This window comes from Pyrgilauda ruficollis, unplaced genomic scaffold (genome assembly GCF_017590135.1).
Source record: "Pyrgilauda ruficollis isolate IOZ18807 unplaced genomic scaffold, ASM1759013v1 scaffold17, whole genome shotgun sequence".
Classification (NCBI taxonomy): domain Eukaryota; kingdom Metazoa; phylum Chordata; class Aves; order Passeriformes; family Passeridae; genus Pyrgilauda; species Pyrgilauda ruficollis.
The window spans coordinates 10,465,748-10,486,373 of record NW_024515875.1 but is presented as its reverse complement, the minus strand read 5'-3'; the positions used below and the strand labels follow the sequence as shown (position 1 = coordinate 10,486,373).

General features: G+C 39.8%; 1 protein-coding gene across 1 annotated transcript in view; it reads left to right on the top strand.

Moving 5' to 3' along the window:
- Nucleotides 1-20,123, top strand: part of MAN1A2 (mannosidase alpha class 1A member 2) — a 134,578-nt gene extending 114,455 nt beyond the window's left edge. The window contains exons 11-13 of the mRNA XM_041463775.1: nt 5,745-5,917; nt 13,046-13,161; nt 15,623-20,123. Of these exons, the coding sequence (XP_041319709.1) occupies nt 5,745-5,917; nt 13,046-13,161; nt 15,623-15,755 (422 nt within the window). The 3' untranslated portion in view covers nt 15,756-20,123. The remainder of the gene's footprint in view (nt 1-5,744; nt 5,918-13,045; nt 13,162-15,622) is intronic.
- The last annotated feature ends 503 nt before the right edge of the window (nt 20,124-20,626 follow it).

Genomic DNA, 20,626 nt, shown 5'->3' with positions numbered 1-20,626 from the left:
TTTATCCACAGGATTACATCGTATCATTGTATAGTTGCCTGTCTTTCTAAATAATTCAGTCACAGAAGTGATAATTTTATTTGGGTAGCAACAGTTTTAAAAAAGGAAAGGAAAAAAATATGAGTGTGCTTAAGAAAAAAAGCTAGGATATAGCAGCTATTGTTGCATTCTGAAAAATTTCAATGTTTAATTTGACATTAAAAATAAGCAATGTTAAATTTACAGTTGTTTGAGCAGACCTAATTTTATTCCTTCAGATGTTTATTCTGTACCCTAAATAAGTCAAAATATGGGGGAGATAAAAGTTTTGATTGCATATTTAATGACTGTATAAGAACACATGAGCAAGAAAGACTGAAAGCTGTACAGACAGCTATAAATTTGCAATGCCCTTGTTTTCTTTTGTTCAGTCATGCAGTCCCAGGAATGTGGATTGTTTGTGTTTGGATGTTTTGGTTTTAATTTTCTGACCTGATTTTTCAAAGGAAATTAAGAACTTACACATGCAAAATATCAACTTCTTTGTTATGTTTTAACAGCAGGATTTGAGCATAATTGTACACTTTAATGGCAGGACTGGCTGATGGCAGAAGAAGCATCTTTAAGAGGGCAAACAGTCATCCTGGTACAGCTAATAGGTTTATGATTCAGCAGGCAAAGGGGATTGCCTGATTTCTTTCTCCTATGAACATGGGAGAACTTGCCCCATTTGGCATGCCTGGAGGAGGGAGAAGGATGCAGAGACTGCAGGCAGGGGTTAGGCAGCTTTTTCTTTAGCTAAACCAGCAGAGCTGCCTTTGCCTGTGTCAGCACACAGCTGCTCGTTAATAAACTACAGTATGTACCTGGAATACTTCAGTACGAAAATACTGCTTTATGAAGCAAACTAAATTTCCATAGCCCAACTTAAGTCTCAGCAAAATTGACACAGAATTTCACAGAATAAAAGCATTTCTGGAAAATGAGGGCATTATATTGACAACTATCATCAACCTGTTGCACATATTGAAGGTTTGAGAGCCTGTTAGAAAAAACAACCTGATATTTCAGAAAGTTGGTTATTTTAGTGCTGACTGGTACAGAGAAGCTGGAAAGTCCTTGAAACTATTCCTGATGTATTTTCTTGGGGATTATGTCCCAGTGGCAACTGGCATCATTGAGAAGTTTGTGCAGGGATGTAGTCTCACTGATAATCTGAGTCACCTATCAATGTTCCCCAGGAATACCTGAGAGAAGACCTTAGACTCCAGACTAAAGGCTGGAGAAGTGACTAGGTATGTTGTGAGAAGCTTGGGCCCTTGCCATGGCTCTGTGAAAATCCTTGTAGATTCTGCTTGAGCTGAGGATCAGTCTGTAGCACTCCTCAAAGGATATCTTTCTAATTCAGCAGCTGGAGGAAGCTGATGGTTTTTGGAAGGTGAAGGCAGGGGGTGTAGTTGTGGTTCTGGTCTGCCTCTGAGCAAGGGATTTGTGTTTCCACAAACTGGACATGGCAGCATGAGAGCCTCCTCCAAGGCTCTTCCCCTCCTCAGGAAATCGTGAATGCATGTGGCACCCTTTAGAAACAGCAAGGATTTGAAAAGGCTTGTTGATGGTCAATGAGAAAACTTAACTGTAACCAGAATAGTCTTATGATGTGTAGTCTACACATGCCTCTGCTTCCTACCAACTCCACTATTTTTTGTACCATAAACTATCAATAGATTAATGCTGCAGCCATTCTAAATCTCTCATCCTGTGAGAGGAGATTTCAGGATTTTCCTGTAGTCCTGTGCGCTCTCAGTTTGGAGAGAGGATTGAGAAAAACAGAGATAGGAGGCATGTTCTGATCTGTGTGCCCATTTACCAGCAGAAGAAATCATAGTGCTGTCAGTGGGTACTGGTAAGGCTACAAAAATACAGCTTCCTGTGCTCATGGCACAAGGTTTCTTGGTGTTTAAGCTTATGTGAGTGCTGCACATCTTGAGGTGTTCCAGTTTCTGGGGATTAGTTCTTTGTTTTTCATGCTTAATATGCACCACTGAGAAACATGGCACAGGCATAAAATAATTGGCAATGCGAAATCTGTAGATGGCAACAAAAAAAAGTCCAATGAAATAGAAAGAATAGAAAATAACTAACAAATCAATCTGAATAATCAGCTTTCATAGGTATTGTAGAGGTTGGATAAATAAGCAAAATTATCTGTATAGATGGCATTGTGTGCTGATCTATAGCACAGAGTATTTTTAGTACACTCTACCATCCCTTATGCATAAGAATTTTCCTAGCCATTAGCTGATAGTGTGTAAAGTATTGACTGACTACAGGGAGCTTATTTTAGGATGAAGTTTTTTGCACTTCTTTAAAGTTTCTTGACAAGAGCTGTCCTCAGAATCGCAGTACAGCTTTAGCTGTTTTTTATGTGTGACAATTCTAGTGCAGAATAAGCCAGATGACTAAGATTTCAGCTGAGACATATGCAAGGGTATGAGTAGATGCTGTCTCTGCCCCAAGACTTTCAGTAAGCAGCTAAACAGGCAAGGCTGAGGAAATGAGAATAATAACATGTTTTTGTGAGACTTATGAAATAGAAATTTGTGTTGATGGAATAGTTCAGAGCCTCAAACAGAAGTGTCTTGGATGTTCTCTTCCTCCAGTTTTCTATGAATTAGAGCCTGGCAAGTATTATTATAATTATGAATCCTGTCTTACTTTCAGGAAATTTATTGCTAGATTGATCATAGTCTTAAAGACACATACAAAACAGAAAACAATATTTTCAAAAATCCTTATGAAATTTAGAAATATATTTATCTAAAAGTAAAAACATTTGCCCTTTTTTTGGCAGTGCTAAATACAGCTCTCATTGAAGTCAACTTAAAGTCAGTTAAAGTTTTTTGAAATGGTGGTTATTCAGCTTTGCACTGCTATGAAATTGTTTCTCATCAATTCTCCCTGCCTAGACTATAGTTGTCAGCGCTATTAATATGAAAATATTTGGATTATTCTGTGACCACTGTAGCATTGTAAAATGGCCTTAGATGGTTCTTGGCTTAGAAGAATGGCCCCTGAAAGGTACTGTGCCCATAATAGCTTCTTTTCTTTAGTCAGCTATCAATTTTACATCCTTGGTTTCAGATAAGAATTTGGTGAAATCATCACAATATGCAGAGGTCACCCATCCTTGGGTAGTTTGATTTCTTGTAGTGCTCAAATAGCATTAGGAGTAGGTGTGAGTAAATAATTAAAGATTTACTGCACGAGCAGGCTACAAAGCAAGAGAAGACATCACAGTTTCTGTAGGTGGTGGATCACCAGAACTGCCTGAAATCCAGCTTCTTTGGTGGCTAAGACTAACATAGGTGTCATGTTTCCCTGATTTCCAAAAGTCTTTTTAACAAGTCCTTTACTAAGACCCATTAGGGACATTAAACAGTTACAATCTAAGCAGCAAGTACCTGTATGGAGGAAGAAAATGGGCATAATATAGAAAACAGGATAGAGGTAAATAGTCCACTCTTGCAATGGATAAATGCTGGTTGACCAGCAGTATTCTGATATATTTGATATATATTTGCACATATGTGTATAGGTGTGTAAAATATGTACTGTATTTATATACATTATAAGTGTATATTTACATTTCATGTTTTAATATGTATTATATATAAATAAAATGTACACATATATAAATGATCAGAAAAGGGCAGGAACAGTAAGGTAAGTGTGCTGATAATAGCAAAAAAATGGCACTACACAAGGACCTTGAGTAACTGCATAATAAATTGCTAAATTAAATCCAGTGTAGTTAATTGTAAAATGAGGCACCTATGAAAAAACTATTTCTAACCTACCATATTAAATGATGAGTGCTAACTGACCATTGCAATTCAGGAAATTGCTTTTGAGATTATGAAAATGTCAACTCAGTAGCACTCTGGAAAAACAAAATGAGAAACAGAAAAATAGAAAATGTCATTATGTCACTGTACTAATCTCACCTGCACTTTTTTTTCCCTGTATTTGCTGGTCCTCTCTCATTTTACAAAGGGTATAGTAGAACTGGAAGAGTTGCAGAGCAGGGCTAGAGGATTGACTAGAGGCATGGAACAGTTTCCATTCAAGGCACAACTGAATTGGATAGTATTATTCAGGGTGAAAAAGGGACCTTCTAGATAGGATTCAGCAGATTTGCAGTATCACATAGGGAGAATGCATCAAATAGGTATTAGAGATGTGGAACTCCTTAGCAGAGGTTGTTTTGGATGCTCAAGGATTACACAGATTTAAGGAAGCACCAGATGAGTACTTGGGAAATAGATCTATTAAGAATTACTGACCACCTAAAAAAGTATGTCTAGTTTGGAGAAGTCTTGAGTTCAAAAACAGTAGAGGCTGGTAGAAAAGATGGAAAAAGGTATCTCGTATGCTTGACAGGTGCTTCCACTTCCCCATCAATGTCTGATCTTGGCTTTTGTTGATGTGATACTGGAGCAGACAGAATTCCACCTGGTCCAGTATGACCATTCTTATATTCAGAATTTTGGATAGGTAGAACTCTGTATCTGATCTCCTTTATTTTACAGTGAGATGTATATGATTTTTTAAGTGAAACCTATAAAGTGGCCCTTTTGGAAGAAGTAAACATTTCTTGATGGAGTGTTCCTTACCATTCATTTGGCTGAAGCAGTGTGATGCTTTTTCTTTTGTGATGCTTTTTCTTTTTTCATCCAGAGGCATGGCCCCTTGAAACAAAAAGGTTAAGGAACTTCTTTTGGAGATTTTCTGCTGGCACATACACTGAGAGTTGCTCGTATTTTTCATTATAGTATTCTAAGAGTCCCCTTTCAGACCCATGAACCCTTGGTTAATTTGAACCTCTAGCCCATAGGAATTACATGATTAATTGCTTTGATAATTTTTTAAAGCTCGAGAGCAGCTTCAGAGTTCAGTGCCTTAAAAATTCTCTGCCAAAACAAGTGGTGAGGTGCATAAGAGTACATTATTGATGTTAAATTTGAGCACCAATGTGCAGCTGTCATATATTTTGTATAATACAAAATATGTGTAACTTCTTATTGTAGACAGTTTTTCTACAGTGTGTTGTTCTCATATGAGTAGTCTTCCAGGTGCTGGCACAGGTCCTTTACAGGTTTTTTTAAGGGCTTAAACAGTGAATCTCTTAGTGCAGAGATTTATTTTCAGGTGTATTTAAGACTTCATTGCCCAGTTGTAAACCCTTTACTTGAAGATCACAGCACATCAGTTGCAGTGGCCTGACAGCACATCCTTAAACCAACAGTTTGGATAAAGGTACAGGTTGTTTGGTATGATACTACTTGGTTTAGTTCCAAGATCTTTGCCTGCTGTGCTAGTGGGATCAAAGGACATCAAAACCTGTGTTGACTCTTTTTTTCTTTTTTCTTTTTCTTGTAAGAAACTGATGTTGGTCACTTCAATTTTATCCTATAATTGAATATGTTAGTGTGTTTATATTCATAGTGTTCCATTAGTTTTCAAGAGGATTACTGTAGTCCTGTCAAAATAGGTAGCTTTCTCAAAGGAATTAGATAAATTATTCATAAGAAAAATTATAGGCCTCAAAAGTAGGAAATATTTATGAGACTGCTTAAAGGTTCTGGGTTTTTTTTCCACAAGCTTGGGATAAAGCAGTCTCCTACCCATCCTTCCTGCAAAGATTGGTATGGAGCAAATTTTTTTCTTACCTTTACTTTTTTTTTGGTTGTTTGTCTCCTCTGCAGCACTAAAGCTGGGCCCAGAAGCATTCAAATTTGATGGTGGCGTGGAGGCGGTGGCAGTACGGCAGAATGAGAAGTATTACATCCTAAGGCCAGAAGTGATTGAGACCTACTGGTACATGTGGAGATTCACCCACGATCCCAAGTACAGGCAGTGGGGCTGGGAGGCAGCACAGGTAACTGGATTCATCATCTGTCAGTAATTTATTTTGTCTGTTTCCCCTTTGAAGCCATTTCAGTCTCATGGTAATGAAGCACTTGGAGTGGTAATTGATTTTCACAGTTTCCTGTAAACCAGGATACATATGAGGGTGCACACAGTTATTGCTATTTTGCATTTGCTGAGTCAGGTACTCAGGTGAGAGGTGCATTCAGCATTATACAGCCCATGAGCTTAGGTGTGGAAACAGAACCCCCTAGTCATGACTCCTGCTGTTGTCAGCAGTGCCCAAGAGTTTCTCTACTTCCATGCTATTGCTTCAGCAGTCTTTGGAAACAGCTCAAAGCCAAGAGATGAGAATAAACATTAAAGATAACAAGACAGTAATGAGATATTTTGACTACATCCAGAGGAGATGAGGGAAAAGCAAAGAAAGAGAAAACCAGGAGACTGGGTAAGTTTATTCTGTGGCTGAAAACCAGTTTTGCTCCAGAAGCAAGAGATCAAGAAAAGAGATGTTGGAGATGCCTGTATTCACAATATTTAGCCAAGCTCATTACTATCCATCCCTCAGCACAACTGCAACACCTAGAAGAGGCCAGGTATTTTACAGTTGTGTCTTAGTGTGGTTTTACCTTTTACTCTGTTTTGTTCCAAACAGAATTATGTTATTCTGGAAACAGGTTCCACATTTGTAGCATTTGTATTCCAGAATGCATTCTGCTGTCTCCAAAACATCAAACACTGAGTCTCATCATCCCTGCTGCCTAAACTATGCATATTTCTGACATGACAAAGTTAATAGCCTGCTCCTTGCCTGTGTAGATACTACAAATTCTTGCTGATCTAGCAAGATCCTTTCAGAAGCTATGACTGGATGATCCAAGCTGAGGTGGGGTCCTTCGTAATAGGTTAAAAAATTTACAAGTGTAAAGATTTTCAGGCCAGGATCAGTCTCTTAAGCACACTGCAAAGCATGTGTTTTAATTGCATTTTGCTCAGTTTTCTCCATTTGCTTTCATTATCTTGGTTCCCATTAATGCTTTCAAAACAAACCCTCCCTTCCTCCTCCCCTGCCTCCACTTTTCTCTGTGTGCGGGGTAGGATTTTATTTCATCCTTCTGTCAACCTCCATTGAAGTTGTATATCAAGCAGCCCCTGTGCTTAATTGCCTCTGTCCTCACAGACAGCCTTCTTCTGCTTGTTTTTCCTTGACAGAAGATTTCTTTATCGAACATAGCCATAAAATATTTTTGACTTCTTCATAAATAGTTTTGCAAACCCCTCCTTCCCACAGTTAGGAATTTTATTACCCCACCATCATGCTGACACAGAAGCTTGGAGCTTTTTGTTCCCCAGGATTTTCTGTTCATTGCATATAGATAATAAGTTCTTGTGTTTATTCCTCACACCTACTCACCACTTTTTCTTCTTCCCTATCACACACAGCTCTGGCTGTGTTTATTCCATCATTTATAAATAGAGAAGAATCTGGTGTGTCACGTAGAGCAGTTGGCTTACTGCTGTTGTACAACACTGTCTGAGTTTGTCTTCCTTTTGCCTTCCAACCTCTGAAGCATACTTGGATTTGTTGTCTATATTTTTTGACAAAACTTTAGTGCAAATGCTATGCTTTGTCCAAGGCCTGTTTTGTTGCATCTCCCCAAATCAAGTGTCTCTGGGGGAGAAACCAGGAAGTTCAATCTTACATTCCCTCAGTGATCATAAATCCCTGTGACAGCGTCTCTATCTCTTTCCTGATGAAAAAAGGCTAATTCTCCCTAATACTGTACTTAGCACTAGAAACAGCATTCATCTCAATTGTATTGGGCCAGTCAAATTGGATGATTGGTGTGCTGGGGGGCTGGCTGAAGTATTACAGAAATGTGCATGCAGGATACTCAGGGTAAATACAGAAAATTACTGAAATCCTTTTCAGGCTAATTATTTAAAAGCAGTAAGAGCCATCATTTCACAATAGGCATGTAAAGCCAATTACTAATCTGAGCTGTGTGAATGGAGGGTTCAATTAAGAGTTGTGGACTTATGTATCTCACTAAGTAGGACTGCACCACAGAGGCTGCTGAGTTCATCAGAGCTTTTATTAACAGTGAAAATAAATAGCCCAGACCTGAAGCTTGGGCTAACTTCAGGCAAATTGAGGATTGATAGTAAGATGGAATGGAAAGACCTATAGCTCTCTGCCCTCATGAGACCTCAGCTGCACCCAGATCTGGGGTCCTCAGCACAAGAATGAGTGCACCTTTTACAGCAGGTTCCAGGAAGGGACACAAATATGATCCAAAGGTGGGAGCACTTCTCCTGCAAAGACAGGGTGAGAGAGGTGGGGGTGTTCAGCCTGGGGAAGGGAAGGCTCCAAAGAGACCTCATTGCAGCCCCTTAGTACCTAAAGAGGGCTTATTAAAAGAAGCGAGATGGTGTTTTTATTGACAGGACAAAAGGCATGGTTTAAAGAGGACAGATTTATAGTAAATGTTAGAAAGAAATTCTTTACTGAGAGCATGGTGAGGCACTGGAATAGGTTGCTCAGAGAAGCTGTGGATGTAAGTGATCAAGGTCAGGTTGGATGGAGCCCTGAGCATCCTGTTCTAGTGAGTGACATCTCTACCCGTGGCAGTGAGGTTGGAACTAGATGATCTTTGAGCTCCTTTCCAACCTAAGCCATTCTGTGATTCTGCTTAGAGAAGAGTAGACAGAAAAGAGCCAGACATAAGTTGGAGGTAAAAGAAATATGGTTTCACAGTTTCGTGGGTTAGAAGCTGTGAGTATGACAGCTGGTGAAGAAACTGGCACAGTTTTTATGGGCATGTTGTTGGCACAGTCAAGAAAAGTCGCATATGCCACAAAAAACACCCTCAGAGAAACTGAGGGAGCTGGAGTCCAATTGAGAGGCACATCAAATTTTATTTCCAAAGAATTTAGGTTCATGTTGACCTCCCTGTATGTTACAGGTACTGTATGTTTCACTTCGTGTCACTTCTGAGTCAAGACACATGTGTTTGGTAGGAATATACTGTTGAATATTCTCCTGTTCTATTCTGTACTTGAATAAAGGAAACTAGAAAATCCACTACTTCTTGTAGTTTGTTCCATTATTTATTTATTCTTGCTATTAGAAAAACCCTTGCTTTATTTCCCATTTGAATTTGCCTAGTTTCAGCTCTCAGTCACTGGGTTTTCCTGTGACTTCCTGTGCCATTTTAAAATGTCCTTCCCCCCATGTTTTCTTTCCAAAGAATTTTCATAGATTATAATAACCAGTGTCCTAGCAGGAACTCAGACGGAACTGTGTTACATAGCCATGGAAGTCTTTGAAGTGTCTCTGCATTCCAAAGGTTGTCTCTACCTTCCAGGCTAGCCTGGGTCTGCAGTTACACAGACTTGATGACTAGGTTTAGGATTATGTGCCTGGTTTTATGAAACTCATTTTGTTTGGCACCCAGTTACCAGCAAATTACACTGTCTGCTGTTATTTACGTATGTCATTTTAGCCAGCAGCGGTGTTGCAGTGATTGATAAAACTTCAGACTGCTCTTCGTGGATCTCTGTGAGAAGCAGCTTTATTTTGTGATGATTTTGCATTGCCAGTTCTTTCTTAGAGCACTGTCAGTCAATTTTAAATTGAATTACATTGATACAGTATAGTGCTGCCTTGTCTTCCCATAACATCTTAAATATCATGTCAATTGCCTTAGAAGCTTTTAAGTTTATTACAGCTCTGCAGTTGCCTTTATTTGTCAAATTTGTAGCTCTCAAAGAATGAAATCAAGCTTGTGACCAAGATAGTTTTCTATAAAACCATGCTGATTGGTGTCAGTTATCCTCTAATTCTTATATATATATATATATATCCATGCGTCTCTGTAATTGTCTGGAACTAACATCAGGTATGTCATCCTAAAATTATTCAGTCTGCCAGTGCCTTGTAATGGTAGCAATATTACCTTAACACCCTTCCAGTCATCTTGGAGCTTCCCTGTATTCTGTGGTGCAGTAAATTAAGCACTGTTTTGTCAGGGAGACTGGTCTGCAGCTCTGGAGTGAAAGTGTATCTGTGTGGCAAATCAGATGCCACTATACCAAGTGCTCTGAGATCTATGTGAAGATGGAACACTGAGAGTTTCAAGTGTTATTTAAGCAGCTTGTCTGTGGCACCAAGCTTTTCAGCCAGTGTCCTGAAGTTCTGTACAGCTTCGAATCAAGGACAAATTATTTGTTCATGCTTTAAAATTTTTCTATTTGGATGAACAGCTGTAAAGCAATCTTTCAGAGGCTTTTTTCCTGTACAGTTCATTACTACCTGCATTATGTAGAACTCTGATCACCTAGGGTAAATCCATTGCCTGTTCTGAACATGAATTTGTCTTCCCAAGGAGAAATTTCTGAAGATACAAGGTTACTTGGTAATCGTAAGGAAAAAAAGTTGGTATAGATCATACATATTCTTTCTTCAGGCTCATAGGCCTGCTGGCTTCACCATTGTTGCACTTAGTTACCCAAGTATGAGACCTCTGCAGCACAGAGCAGGATCTCAGTGCTATCCATTAGCTACAATTTCCAAAATAAGTTTTGTCTCTTACACTGGCTTGTGGATTTAATTCTTCTGGAGGAAGGACATGGTGTCCTAACAGTGGTATCATGTATTCCTTGTTTTCATTTTGCCAGAGTCACTAGCAGGCTTCTCCTGTACAGGCTGTGGCACACAGCATCAGGGTTGCTGAATGGTTGACCAGGGAAACACTGGCCTGATCAGACTGTATGCTGGGAATTCTGGCAGGAGTTGTAAACACTGGGGCTTCCTCCTCCATCTTGCCATGCTTCAGAGCAGACACAAGGTCATGTTCTGTATTATTATAAAAGGGAGTAGTGCCAAGAGCAGGCACTTCATTTTCTGCCTATAAAGCAGAAGTGCTTTGGCTCTTGTTTATTCATATAACACCTGCCTGGTGGCTGTAGGAGTTCTGGGGAGGAATATGCAAATTGTTCTGTAAACAGTGTATGCATTATTTCTTCAGAAGCTAAGTAATTCATTTTTTTCTTTCCTCTTTGTTGGTTTGGTTGATAGGTGTGTTTTCATTTTCTGTGGAGAGAGTGGTGTTGGGGTTGTTTGTGTTGTTGATGTTGTTTGGCTGCCATGTGGCAGGTAGCATCACTTTTGTTGTGCAAGAGCGTGCAGACACAGAGATTGTCATGCATTTGGTGCTGTTGGGTTAGATGTGCCACATACACCTTTCTCTTCACTGTAGAGAAAATCTGATGAATCCAGATCTCAGCATGTGAGTTGTCTCAATGTAGATCTGGCCTGCACCAGTAACCAAATCTGAAAAGAATTCATCCAGGCACTTTCTCCTTTTAGACTCAAGTCCCAACGAAAAATGGAGCGTTTCCATCTAAACTTTGAGAAAGTTGTGCTTGAGATAAGGAATTACAGCAAGTATTAGATTTTGCCAAGAAAGACTGTACCTTTCTTGGCATAAATTCAGACTCTAGAGCCACAGCCATTCCAATACTTTTGCCAGTCTCTTCACTTGCTTTTCTAAAAACCTTCCTTTTTAGAAATTTGGAAGAACTTAGTACAGTCTGGATTATTCTCTGGTTCATGAACAGTCTCAGATTTCCACAGGGTAAGAGTGTATTCTAGGAGGAGGTCAGCTGTATTACCTGCTGTGCTGTGACTTGCTGTCCTGGGTATCCTGCTCAACTTTTTGCTTTTCCTCCTGATTTCAGTGACAGCATCTGCTGATAGTTCTTTGTCCATTTGTCCAGTGGAAAATTCCTCTTTGTCTCCCATATTTCTAGTATGCAAAGGTGATACTGAGGTCCTTGAAGAGTTAGTTTTGATTGAATCTGTTTTCTCTGCATAAAAAGGGCATCATTCAAAACTTAGTTGCTCCCCTGCCTTGACTCCCCTCAGCTTCTGCTGAGTATAACTAGCAAAAATCAGAATGAAGAGAAATGTGGGCCTAAAGCACCATGTGGAGAGGAGCTCCACGCAAGGCTATCGGGCTGAATCATAGATTACTGAGCTACAGGTGGCTGTGTTCAGTCGTTGGTAATGACAGACATCCCCAGACAAACATTTTCCTTCATCCCCGCTTCTTTTCTGTCCCTGCATGAATCTATTAAAAGAGTTGGTATCTGCTGAGGAAGCACAGTCGAAGCAGCAGGGAAGCACAAATAACCTGTGAATCATTTCAGAGTCGTTCCTTCAGAGCCAGTTTTAATGGCTGGTATCCTTGTGTGCTGTAAGGTCGTGCATGCGAGTGGAATAATGAAAGTGTAGGCGAGAGGTGCTCTGAGCTGCTAACGCTTTCTTTCCAGTCTCCTCCTCTTCCATTGTGCTTTTCACTGTACTGTGTTGGAGCTGGAGGGGGAGAAGCCATTGGCCCCTTCCTTCATGGAATGTGCATGGATTTAAACTCCATGCTTTAAAGGTAAAGAGCTCTGCTGCAGTCCAGCATGCAAGCTGGCTTGAGTTTCAGCTGTATAAGCAGGAAACTGTGAATAGCATAGGTAGGAGAAGGAGATGAGGGGAGAAAGCAGCAGCTAGAAGAGTTTACAGGATGGAATCAACAGTCCATAAAGATGAGTACAGTATTTTATTTCTACTTTCAGTAAGTCTCCATGACTAGCTACCAGTCAAAGAATTCCTTTAACTCTAAAGACTCTCCCAGGGATGTTTGTTACCTTCCTGTGCACATCACAGCGCTTATTCCATTGATTTGACTGATGGATGTTCTGCCCAGTGTCACTGATGAGGAACTGCATGAGCTCAGAGAAAAAGTCTACAGAGTCCTTGTCATGTCGTCAGTATCAGCCAACAGTAAATACCCAGGAAAGAAAGTGTTCTTCCCCAGAATACTTTCTTAGCATGTAGCAGTTTGCCAAATGTGGTGTCATTAATAACCCTAAAAGGATGCTACTTCTGTATGTGTCCAGTCTACTTTTCTTTTTTTCAGCATAAACTCTTAATGTCCATAACATCCTTCAACAAAGAGATTCACAGCAGAAAAATGCAGCACAAAAAGAACCACCTTCTTTGTTGACCAAGCTTGATGCTTTAAAATTTCCAGATTTTGTTCTACAGTTAAATTCTCTGTGTCTTTTCCTTTCCTTTTTGCAGGCAATTGACAAGTATTGCCGAGTTAGTGGTGGCTTTTCTGGTGTCAAGGATGTGTATTCCTCATCTCCTACATATGATGATGTACAGCAGAGCTTTTTCCTTGCTGAAACTTTGAAGTAAGTCCTTTTCATTTCTGCATCTTTCTGTAAAAACTCACATCTAAATTCTAGAACATGCTCCACAGGTAGCTAATGGAGACAAAGACTGATTTTGAGTATTACGAGCACCAAATGGAACAGAAAGCAGGTCCTGAAAATGGCAGGTTTTGTGTCTAATTCAGGCATCACAGTATGTTTTACTGGGAAAAAGGGACTCAAAGTTCACAGTGTCTAAGGGGATAGTGTGGCTATTCTATCCTTCTGCTGGCTCCTTACCAAATTCCTCTAGGTAATCACAATACTTTGTTGCCCTTGTGTTACCATTATGAAAAGAAAGTCAGTCACTGCTACCTCCTCTGTTGTCTTCTCTAACTTTATTTCATTTACTCCTTCAAGTTCATTTTCTGGAGACTAAAAGCAGTGGTCCCAAAGAGAGAGGCAGCAGTTTCAAACAGGTCAGGTCAGAGAAACAGTACCTCTCCGCGAGCTGATGGTATATGATTGATCTGCCTATAAAAGCCAAATAAGAGAATGAAATCTGCTCCTAAGGGACTTGTGTGGTGGCAAGGCTGACTTTGGATGTATCACAGAGTCCTGTCTGCATCTTAAATAATCACAAGGAGATCTGAAAATTCACTGATGCATCCTTCAGAAACTGGATATATTATAGAGCAAGCGTTGCAGATGGTGGCAGTTCTAGGAAAGAACTCAGCAATTTTTACTGAATTTTGGTTTGGAGCATTTCCTGCTTGTGGAACAAAATGAAGGTTTATTGAAGAGCTGGATATTAGGTGTTTTTTACATTGATGCAATTGGCATAGCCCAAACCAGAAACTGGTTTCACAATGAGATAGCCCAATTGAAAATAAAGACAGAGGGGTTGGGTATGATGTCATGAGGAAATCAAAGATGTTCCTCAGAAGAGTGGCATAAAATATGTCTTAAGCAGTACCTGCTGTAGTCTTTTCTGCTATTGATGATTACTTCTGCATATTCATTCCTCTCAAGTTCAGATTTAGTAACTGTCCCAAATACGCTTTGTTGCTGCCTGGATACTTCAATTCCTTGGAGATACACAGCAAATTTGAGAGTTTTGAGCAGTACCTGGCATGAAGGTACCTGTTGAGTGGGAAGGACCAAGATGGAGAAATAGATTGCTTAAGTTATTCAAAAGAAAAGTGTGAATCAAATGAGGAGGGTGAGTTTGAGTGAGATGCAATATTGCTGCTGTGGTGAGAAAGAGCTTGGAGTGCTGCAGCAGGAGAGAGCAAGGCAGAAGTACTGAGGAAGGGAAAGGCCTGATGCTTTAGAGACAAATGAAGAGTGTGAAGATATGTCACACAAGATATGTGTGACAAAACTGAATCATCTCTGCAAGAAATTTTTATCTGTAAACAGTAAATAGATGAGGAAGGAAAGAAGAAGTAGGGGTCTGCTGACTGGATTGTGGATAGAGCTGGCAAATAAAGGCAGCAGAAGAATTGATCAGGTAGTGACACAGGGCTGAAAGCAGCAGACACTCCCAGTGTCTGATGGAGAGAGAGCGAAGGAGCAGCAGAACAAGTGTGAACATTCTGGATGTGGCAGAATCCACTAATGGGAATGACACCCTTTCCTTGTCAAGTGCAGCAAGAGCTGTCTTTTTCTGCATGGCAGGAAAGCAAGCAGGAGCTGAAAGATCCTGTACACCCACGCTGTTGTGCTTGCACTCACACAGCCAGGTTTTCTGTAACAGGGAAATGTTTGAGTTTTAGCTGTTGTGTTAGGAAACTTTGACAGATCCCTACTACCCCCCAGTATGTCCTACAGAGTTACAGCACAGCCACATTCAAAAGTGTGCATTAAGAAAAAAGGAACAACAAATACTTTTTTTCTGCATATGTCCAGTAATCCTTATTTTGTTACATGCTTCATGTCCTCTGCATTTTATTATAATGTGCAACATCTGTGAAAACCCTCTGCACAATCTATTGTCCCATTTCCTCTCACCAGAAGCTGAGCCAGCTTCCAGAATGGTGATGACAAACCAGATACCTGTCATGGTTTAGTAGCTTCTCTTGTGCTGCCATGAAATCTTTGGTTTGGATTAAAGAGGATTAGTCATTTCCAAGTGGGTTTACTCCATTAAGAAAAGCTTTTTGACAACTTCTCTGCTCTCCTGTCCACCAAATACTTGTGGTTGGTGTCTTGATGTTTGTTTTGCACTGCAGGTCTTTGAAGGGAGATTTAAAAAACAAAAGTTTCTTGGAAATATTAAAATGTTGTCTTTATAAAAACATTTCATTGAAGGGCTTGATCATAATAAAAATTACTTCATCATAATCAGGAAGGCTGTGTGTGTGCTGTACAAAGATTGAAAGCAAGTACTTTGTTTATAGCTGTAGTTGCTGAACTGTGAGGCCTGAAGATGGTCTGTTGCTCCTGCCTGCCTGTGCTCTGCTTTAATTCCCATGTTTTTCATCTCTGTCTTGTTGTCCAGGTATTTGTATCTGCTTTTCTCCAATGATGATCTTCTACCATTAGACAACTGGGTTTTTAACACAGAAGCTCATCCTCTGCCTGTTTTACATTTAGCCAACACCACACTGTCAGGAAATCCTGCATATCGATAAAAGCAGCTCTACGAAGAGGAAGAGAGACTGTTTTCAGCTCTGTTTTGTTTACATGGACCACTTGAGACTTTAGCAGGAGGGGAGACAGACAGACAGACACTTGGTAAACCTAGACCCCCGAGTCAAGCAAGTATTGGCATGGGAAACGAAGCTCTTCAACATATAAATAAGTTAAAAGTTCTGTTTTATACATGACCAAAACACGTGAGTGTGATTTTTGCAGGACGGAGACTTCACACGCTTTGAACCCTGGCAAGACATGGAATCTACAGATAATATTAATGCAGCAGCACAAGAAAGAAGAGGCTTTCCCTTCCAGGGAAAGAAACTTGCTGCTTGCTGTTGCAAGGAACAACACACAGTCACCTCTTCAGATTGGGTGGGTTCCAAATACCTAGGTTTTCTTTTCCTTTCTTTTTTTCTTTTTTCTTTTTAATTTTTTATGATGGCATGAACAAAGCAACACCACTGCACCAGCAGCATCAGGATTTGAATTTCTTTCTGTACCTGTCTGAATTTTCTAAGGAGCATGTGTCCAGACTGGCAGCCATTCTCAGAGCCTCTAATCTGTTAGACCTAAACTCTAAAGTACTCTAAATGAGGTACTCTAAAGTACCTCATTTTCCCTTTTCAAAATAATGCTTATATCCAAAAAGAAAAAACAATTAGTAAGCATTTGGTTTGTTCACTGTCAGCAGAGTGGGCTTAGTTCGTTTGGCAAGCTCAGTCAGAATCTGGAGCGTATCACTGGAGTGGGAAGGAGCCTAAGTTTCCCTTCCTCACAAATTATGTCACATGAAAAAACCATTCTCTTCTTTTAGCTAAATAAACAGAGATGACAACATGAGCATAACTGTTTCATTATTTATATAGGAGGATGCAGTATATGGAACTAAAAGAAGCTCCCCTTGAGCTAAGCAGTGAGAATTTGCTGCTCTGTATTTTTGTACACAGTCTATTACATTTCATTCTTTGGATTCTATTCACAGAACCTTCTCTGCAGGTATATGTGTGTCTGACAGAAGCCTAAAACTGACTTTGATTTACTTTACAAAACTTGCTTTTCTTCTGGGTGCTCCAGTAGAAATCCAACATGATCTTTGGAAGCAGCCTAACATGTCTCATAGGTGACTGGAAAAAGAAACTGAAGAGTGTCTGCTTTAATTCATTTACGATGCTGCTAAATGCATGGGGTATTTTCAAGTACTTCACGGCTGGGCTGTGTGGTATCATTTAAATGGAGTCTTTTTCAGTCTTCATTTATTTGCTAAAAAAAGTTTCATCTTTCCAGATTTTTTATCTTTTCAGTTTTGTCTTTCTCAATCTCTTTTACTGTTGTTCAGAACCCATGCAGCTCAAATTATTCTTTTTATTCCCTTACAGAGCTCTCAAATCTTTTTGCCACGGTGACTGGCCCCTTTGCTGACAAACAGCCTTTAGGTGCAGGTTTCCCTCCTAATTAGTGCACAGGTTGAGTCTTTAAAAAATCTTGATGATGTTTTTGTACTGAAGCAAGTGGGAGAACTCTTCAGTGAGCTACAGCAGTACAGCATTAGATTTAAAGGGAGTGAGTGCTATTTTCCCTCCTCAAAAATGTTTTTATATGAAGTTTTTTATAAAAAAACTTTGCTCCTTATCATATTATAATACATCTGACTGTAGAGCTGTAGAGTTTCCCCCCAAAATTACTCTTCATTTGTCTGTGTCACTAACTTAGACATAGAAATCATCATATGATCTAAGTAAAAATACTGTCAGATGCTTTTACTTTCGTTTAAGAGGAAGAAGACATGGGGCTTGGCAAAAGTTTCAGTCTCAATGTTTGTACCTTAATACCAGTTACTTTGTTACTGTAATTTCCAGCAGCATCCTAAAAATAATTTGAGATCTTATAAAGTAATTGGTATAGTAAGTAATAGTGATTTCAGTATTATTTAAAGTTAGAAGTAGCTTAATAAATGGATTCTTCTTACTGGCCCCACATTAATTTATTTTTCTAATTATTATTCAGTGACTTACTGAAGAACTAGTAATGTTTCATTTTCCCAAATTCAGATATGCTGTGTTTTCAAATTGTTTTTCTGATCCTTTGAGAACTGTTACTAGTTTAAAACTGCACTCAATTGCCTTGTTCTCCTACATGTCTCTGAGGATATAGAAGAAAGAGGAAAAGCAGACCCTTCTGTTAAGAAAAAAACAAAGAATTAAAAATAATAAAAGCACCTTCTGCCCCATAGACCCATCCCTGCACTCCTCCTGATAAATGCAGGTGTAGAATGGCTGCCAGTCTGTTCAGAGGAATGTCAAGGAGTCCCAGAAACACCAAACTTGCTTCTCCTCCTCCATCTCCCTCTTGTGAATTGAAGAGGAACCCTTCAAATTTAACCTCTCCATGAATCCCAGTGGGTTAAGTTACTGCCACAAGAATGCTTGAATTGAAGACTAAGCCATTTCATGTTGTGGGATGGTGTTCTTCTCAAAGCAGATGTACAGCTATTTCTTCTTTGTGTAGATAAGCAGCAGGTACCAAATAAAGGACACTTGTTTCTTGTTTTCCAGTTACCCCAATAACAGTCAGTTTATTCTCCATCACTCTTTAAAATAGCAACTGGCCTTTTCCTCCAGAAGCTAATGATGTGCAGAGTCTACCAAAAACAATGCATTTTAAGGACTAATTGCTGTGTCTTTCATAAATTTCATCCTAAGATTTCCTAGATCAAGCAGATTTTGGAGGTTATGGGTTCTGGCCGAGTTACATGCTTAATTACCAAGCAGCACAGATACTGAAACTTCTGACTGAAGTGATGTGCCCTCCTTCTGAGTCCTTCACAGAAAAGCAGGTTCTGATCTGCAAAATGGCATTATGTGCAACCCAAAGTTCAGACTGTTTTCCCTCTGGGTACATAAGGTACAGTAGAATGTTGCCATTTCATTCTGTTGCTGCTGTCTTACTTTCTTGAAGATAAGAGTGTAAATTTAAGCACAAAAATGACTTTTTAGTCCTAGCTGTTTCTGAGTCTTGCACTGTACTCTCTAACAAAACAATCCTCATTTTCTCTAGGTAGCTGTCCCATTTTACAACTTCTACAATACCCTCTCCCTTTACAGAATGAAATAAAAACCAGAAAATCATGTGCATTTTTGGCACACTGGATTTGGGCAGGAGTCTGGAAATCCCAAAATTGTTTATTTCCTGTTTGCATGCAGTCAAAACAAGGATGTATGGTTCTTTTCCTAATCCAAGCCTCAAACTTGCCTGTTGGTCAGGATCTGCCAGCAGTAATTTTTTTCCTAACAATTAAAGCTTGACTTTTCAAAGAGGCCAGATTTCTGCAGCTTCCATTAACAACCCTGGAGCTGTGCATGCGCCGCAGTCAAGAAGTCAACTTCTTAGCATTGTCCTCTAAATAAAAAAACCCCTTGAATGATATTCTGAGTGTTAATTTTGCTGCACACTGTAGTCCTTAAAACTGAATGTTCAAGAAAAGTGCAGAAAATAGCAAGTGCCCAGGAGTAGAAGGAAGAGCAAGTAGTTCCATGTGCCAGTCACACCTTTGCTGTTCCTTCAGCTCCCTGCTCCAAATTTGTGGATCACTGTGTTCTAGCTCCCAAACACTGACATATTCCCCCCCAATATTTTACAAGATTTGAATATTGCCTGGGTTCTGAAAGGTAACAATAATGGCACACTGCCTGTAATGCCATCCTTTAAGGTTAGAGGTGCACCCCCTAAGCAAAGCCCTGTTGGTATTTACACTACTAAGCCTAGCCCATGTTTATAAGGGGACAAATAAGAAACAGGCTTCTTGATACCAGAGAAAAATGAAAGCAAGCTCTTGATCCATACTGTAGTTGGGAGATCTGTTCACCCTGAGTGAGACAACCCTCTTTCACTCCTTGACTTTTGAGAAAACAGTCTTCTGACTCAAGAGTTTGAGTTGCCATACAAAGAGGAAGCCCAGGCTCTTTTGCAAGTTGTGTGCGTACAGCTGTAGCGGAGATGATAAGCACGACCTGCCTCAGCTGTCAGCACCTTCTGACAAACTGCTCTGTAATTGCCCAGGAAAGTTGGGAACCACCAAAGTCAGAGGAGACAGCCTGACCTGTTACAGTGAATTGTTGCCTTTAATCCTAATCGCTTGGTGGAAGTTGGATTTGCATTCTGCCTTTATTCTTGCTTTGTCTAAAACTGACAGATTATTTTTTCCTCCAAAATAATAAAAGGGCAAAAGTCTATCTTCTGACGTGGAAACCTTCTGCCTCTGACCTGGAATCCTGCATATGTACTTTTTACAGATTAAAAAATAATATTGTATATAAAAAAGATTGAATAAAGAATGTCTTTAAGTGAAAAGAGTGTAGTTTTTTTTTCCTTTGCCTCCAAAAGCAGCATCCTGTAGCACTGAAGTGTGAAGCTGACCCTTTTCCAGAGGCTTGGTGGTGCTGCAACTTTTCTTTCCCCTGCAGTTCTGCTAGGGACTTCGTCAACTTTAACATGTATCAAGACCCCCTGTTGCAAAATTAAACCCCTGTACCCTGTACTTGGTTCTGACAGGTCCCTGTAGTGCTCAGATGGCTCTCAAAATGCAGCTTCATGCACAGCACTTTGAGGCTGTTCCTGGGTGCCATTGTGAAAGCCACCAAACCTCACAAAAGTTTGAGATTTCTCCCCATTTCTCAGATTGTGTGAAAGTGGCTAAAAGGTTCAAAGATCCTTTTAGATGAAGGTAAAGGGTCAGGCAGACAAGCAGTGGTGCTAAATAATTAAGCCACCAGGTTAAACCCTCAGCTTTTCTTGAGACTTCAGTAGCCAGTGAGTTGGGAATAAAGTCTGACTGTCTATTCCTCTGCTGTCTGAGAAATGGAAAAAG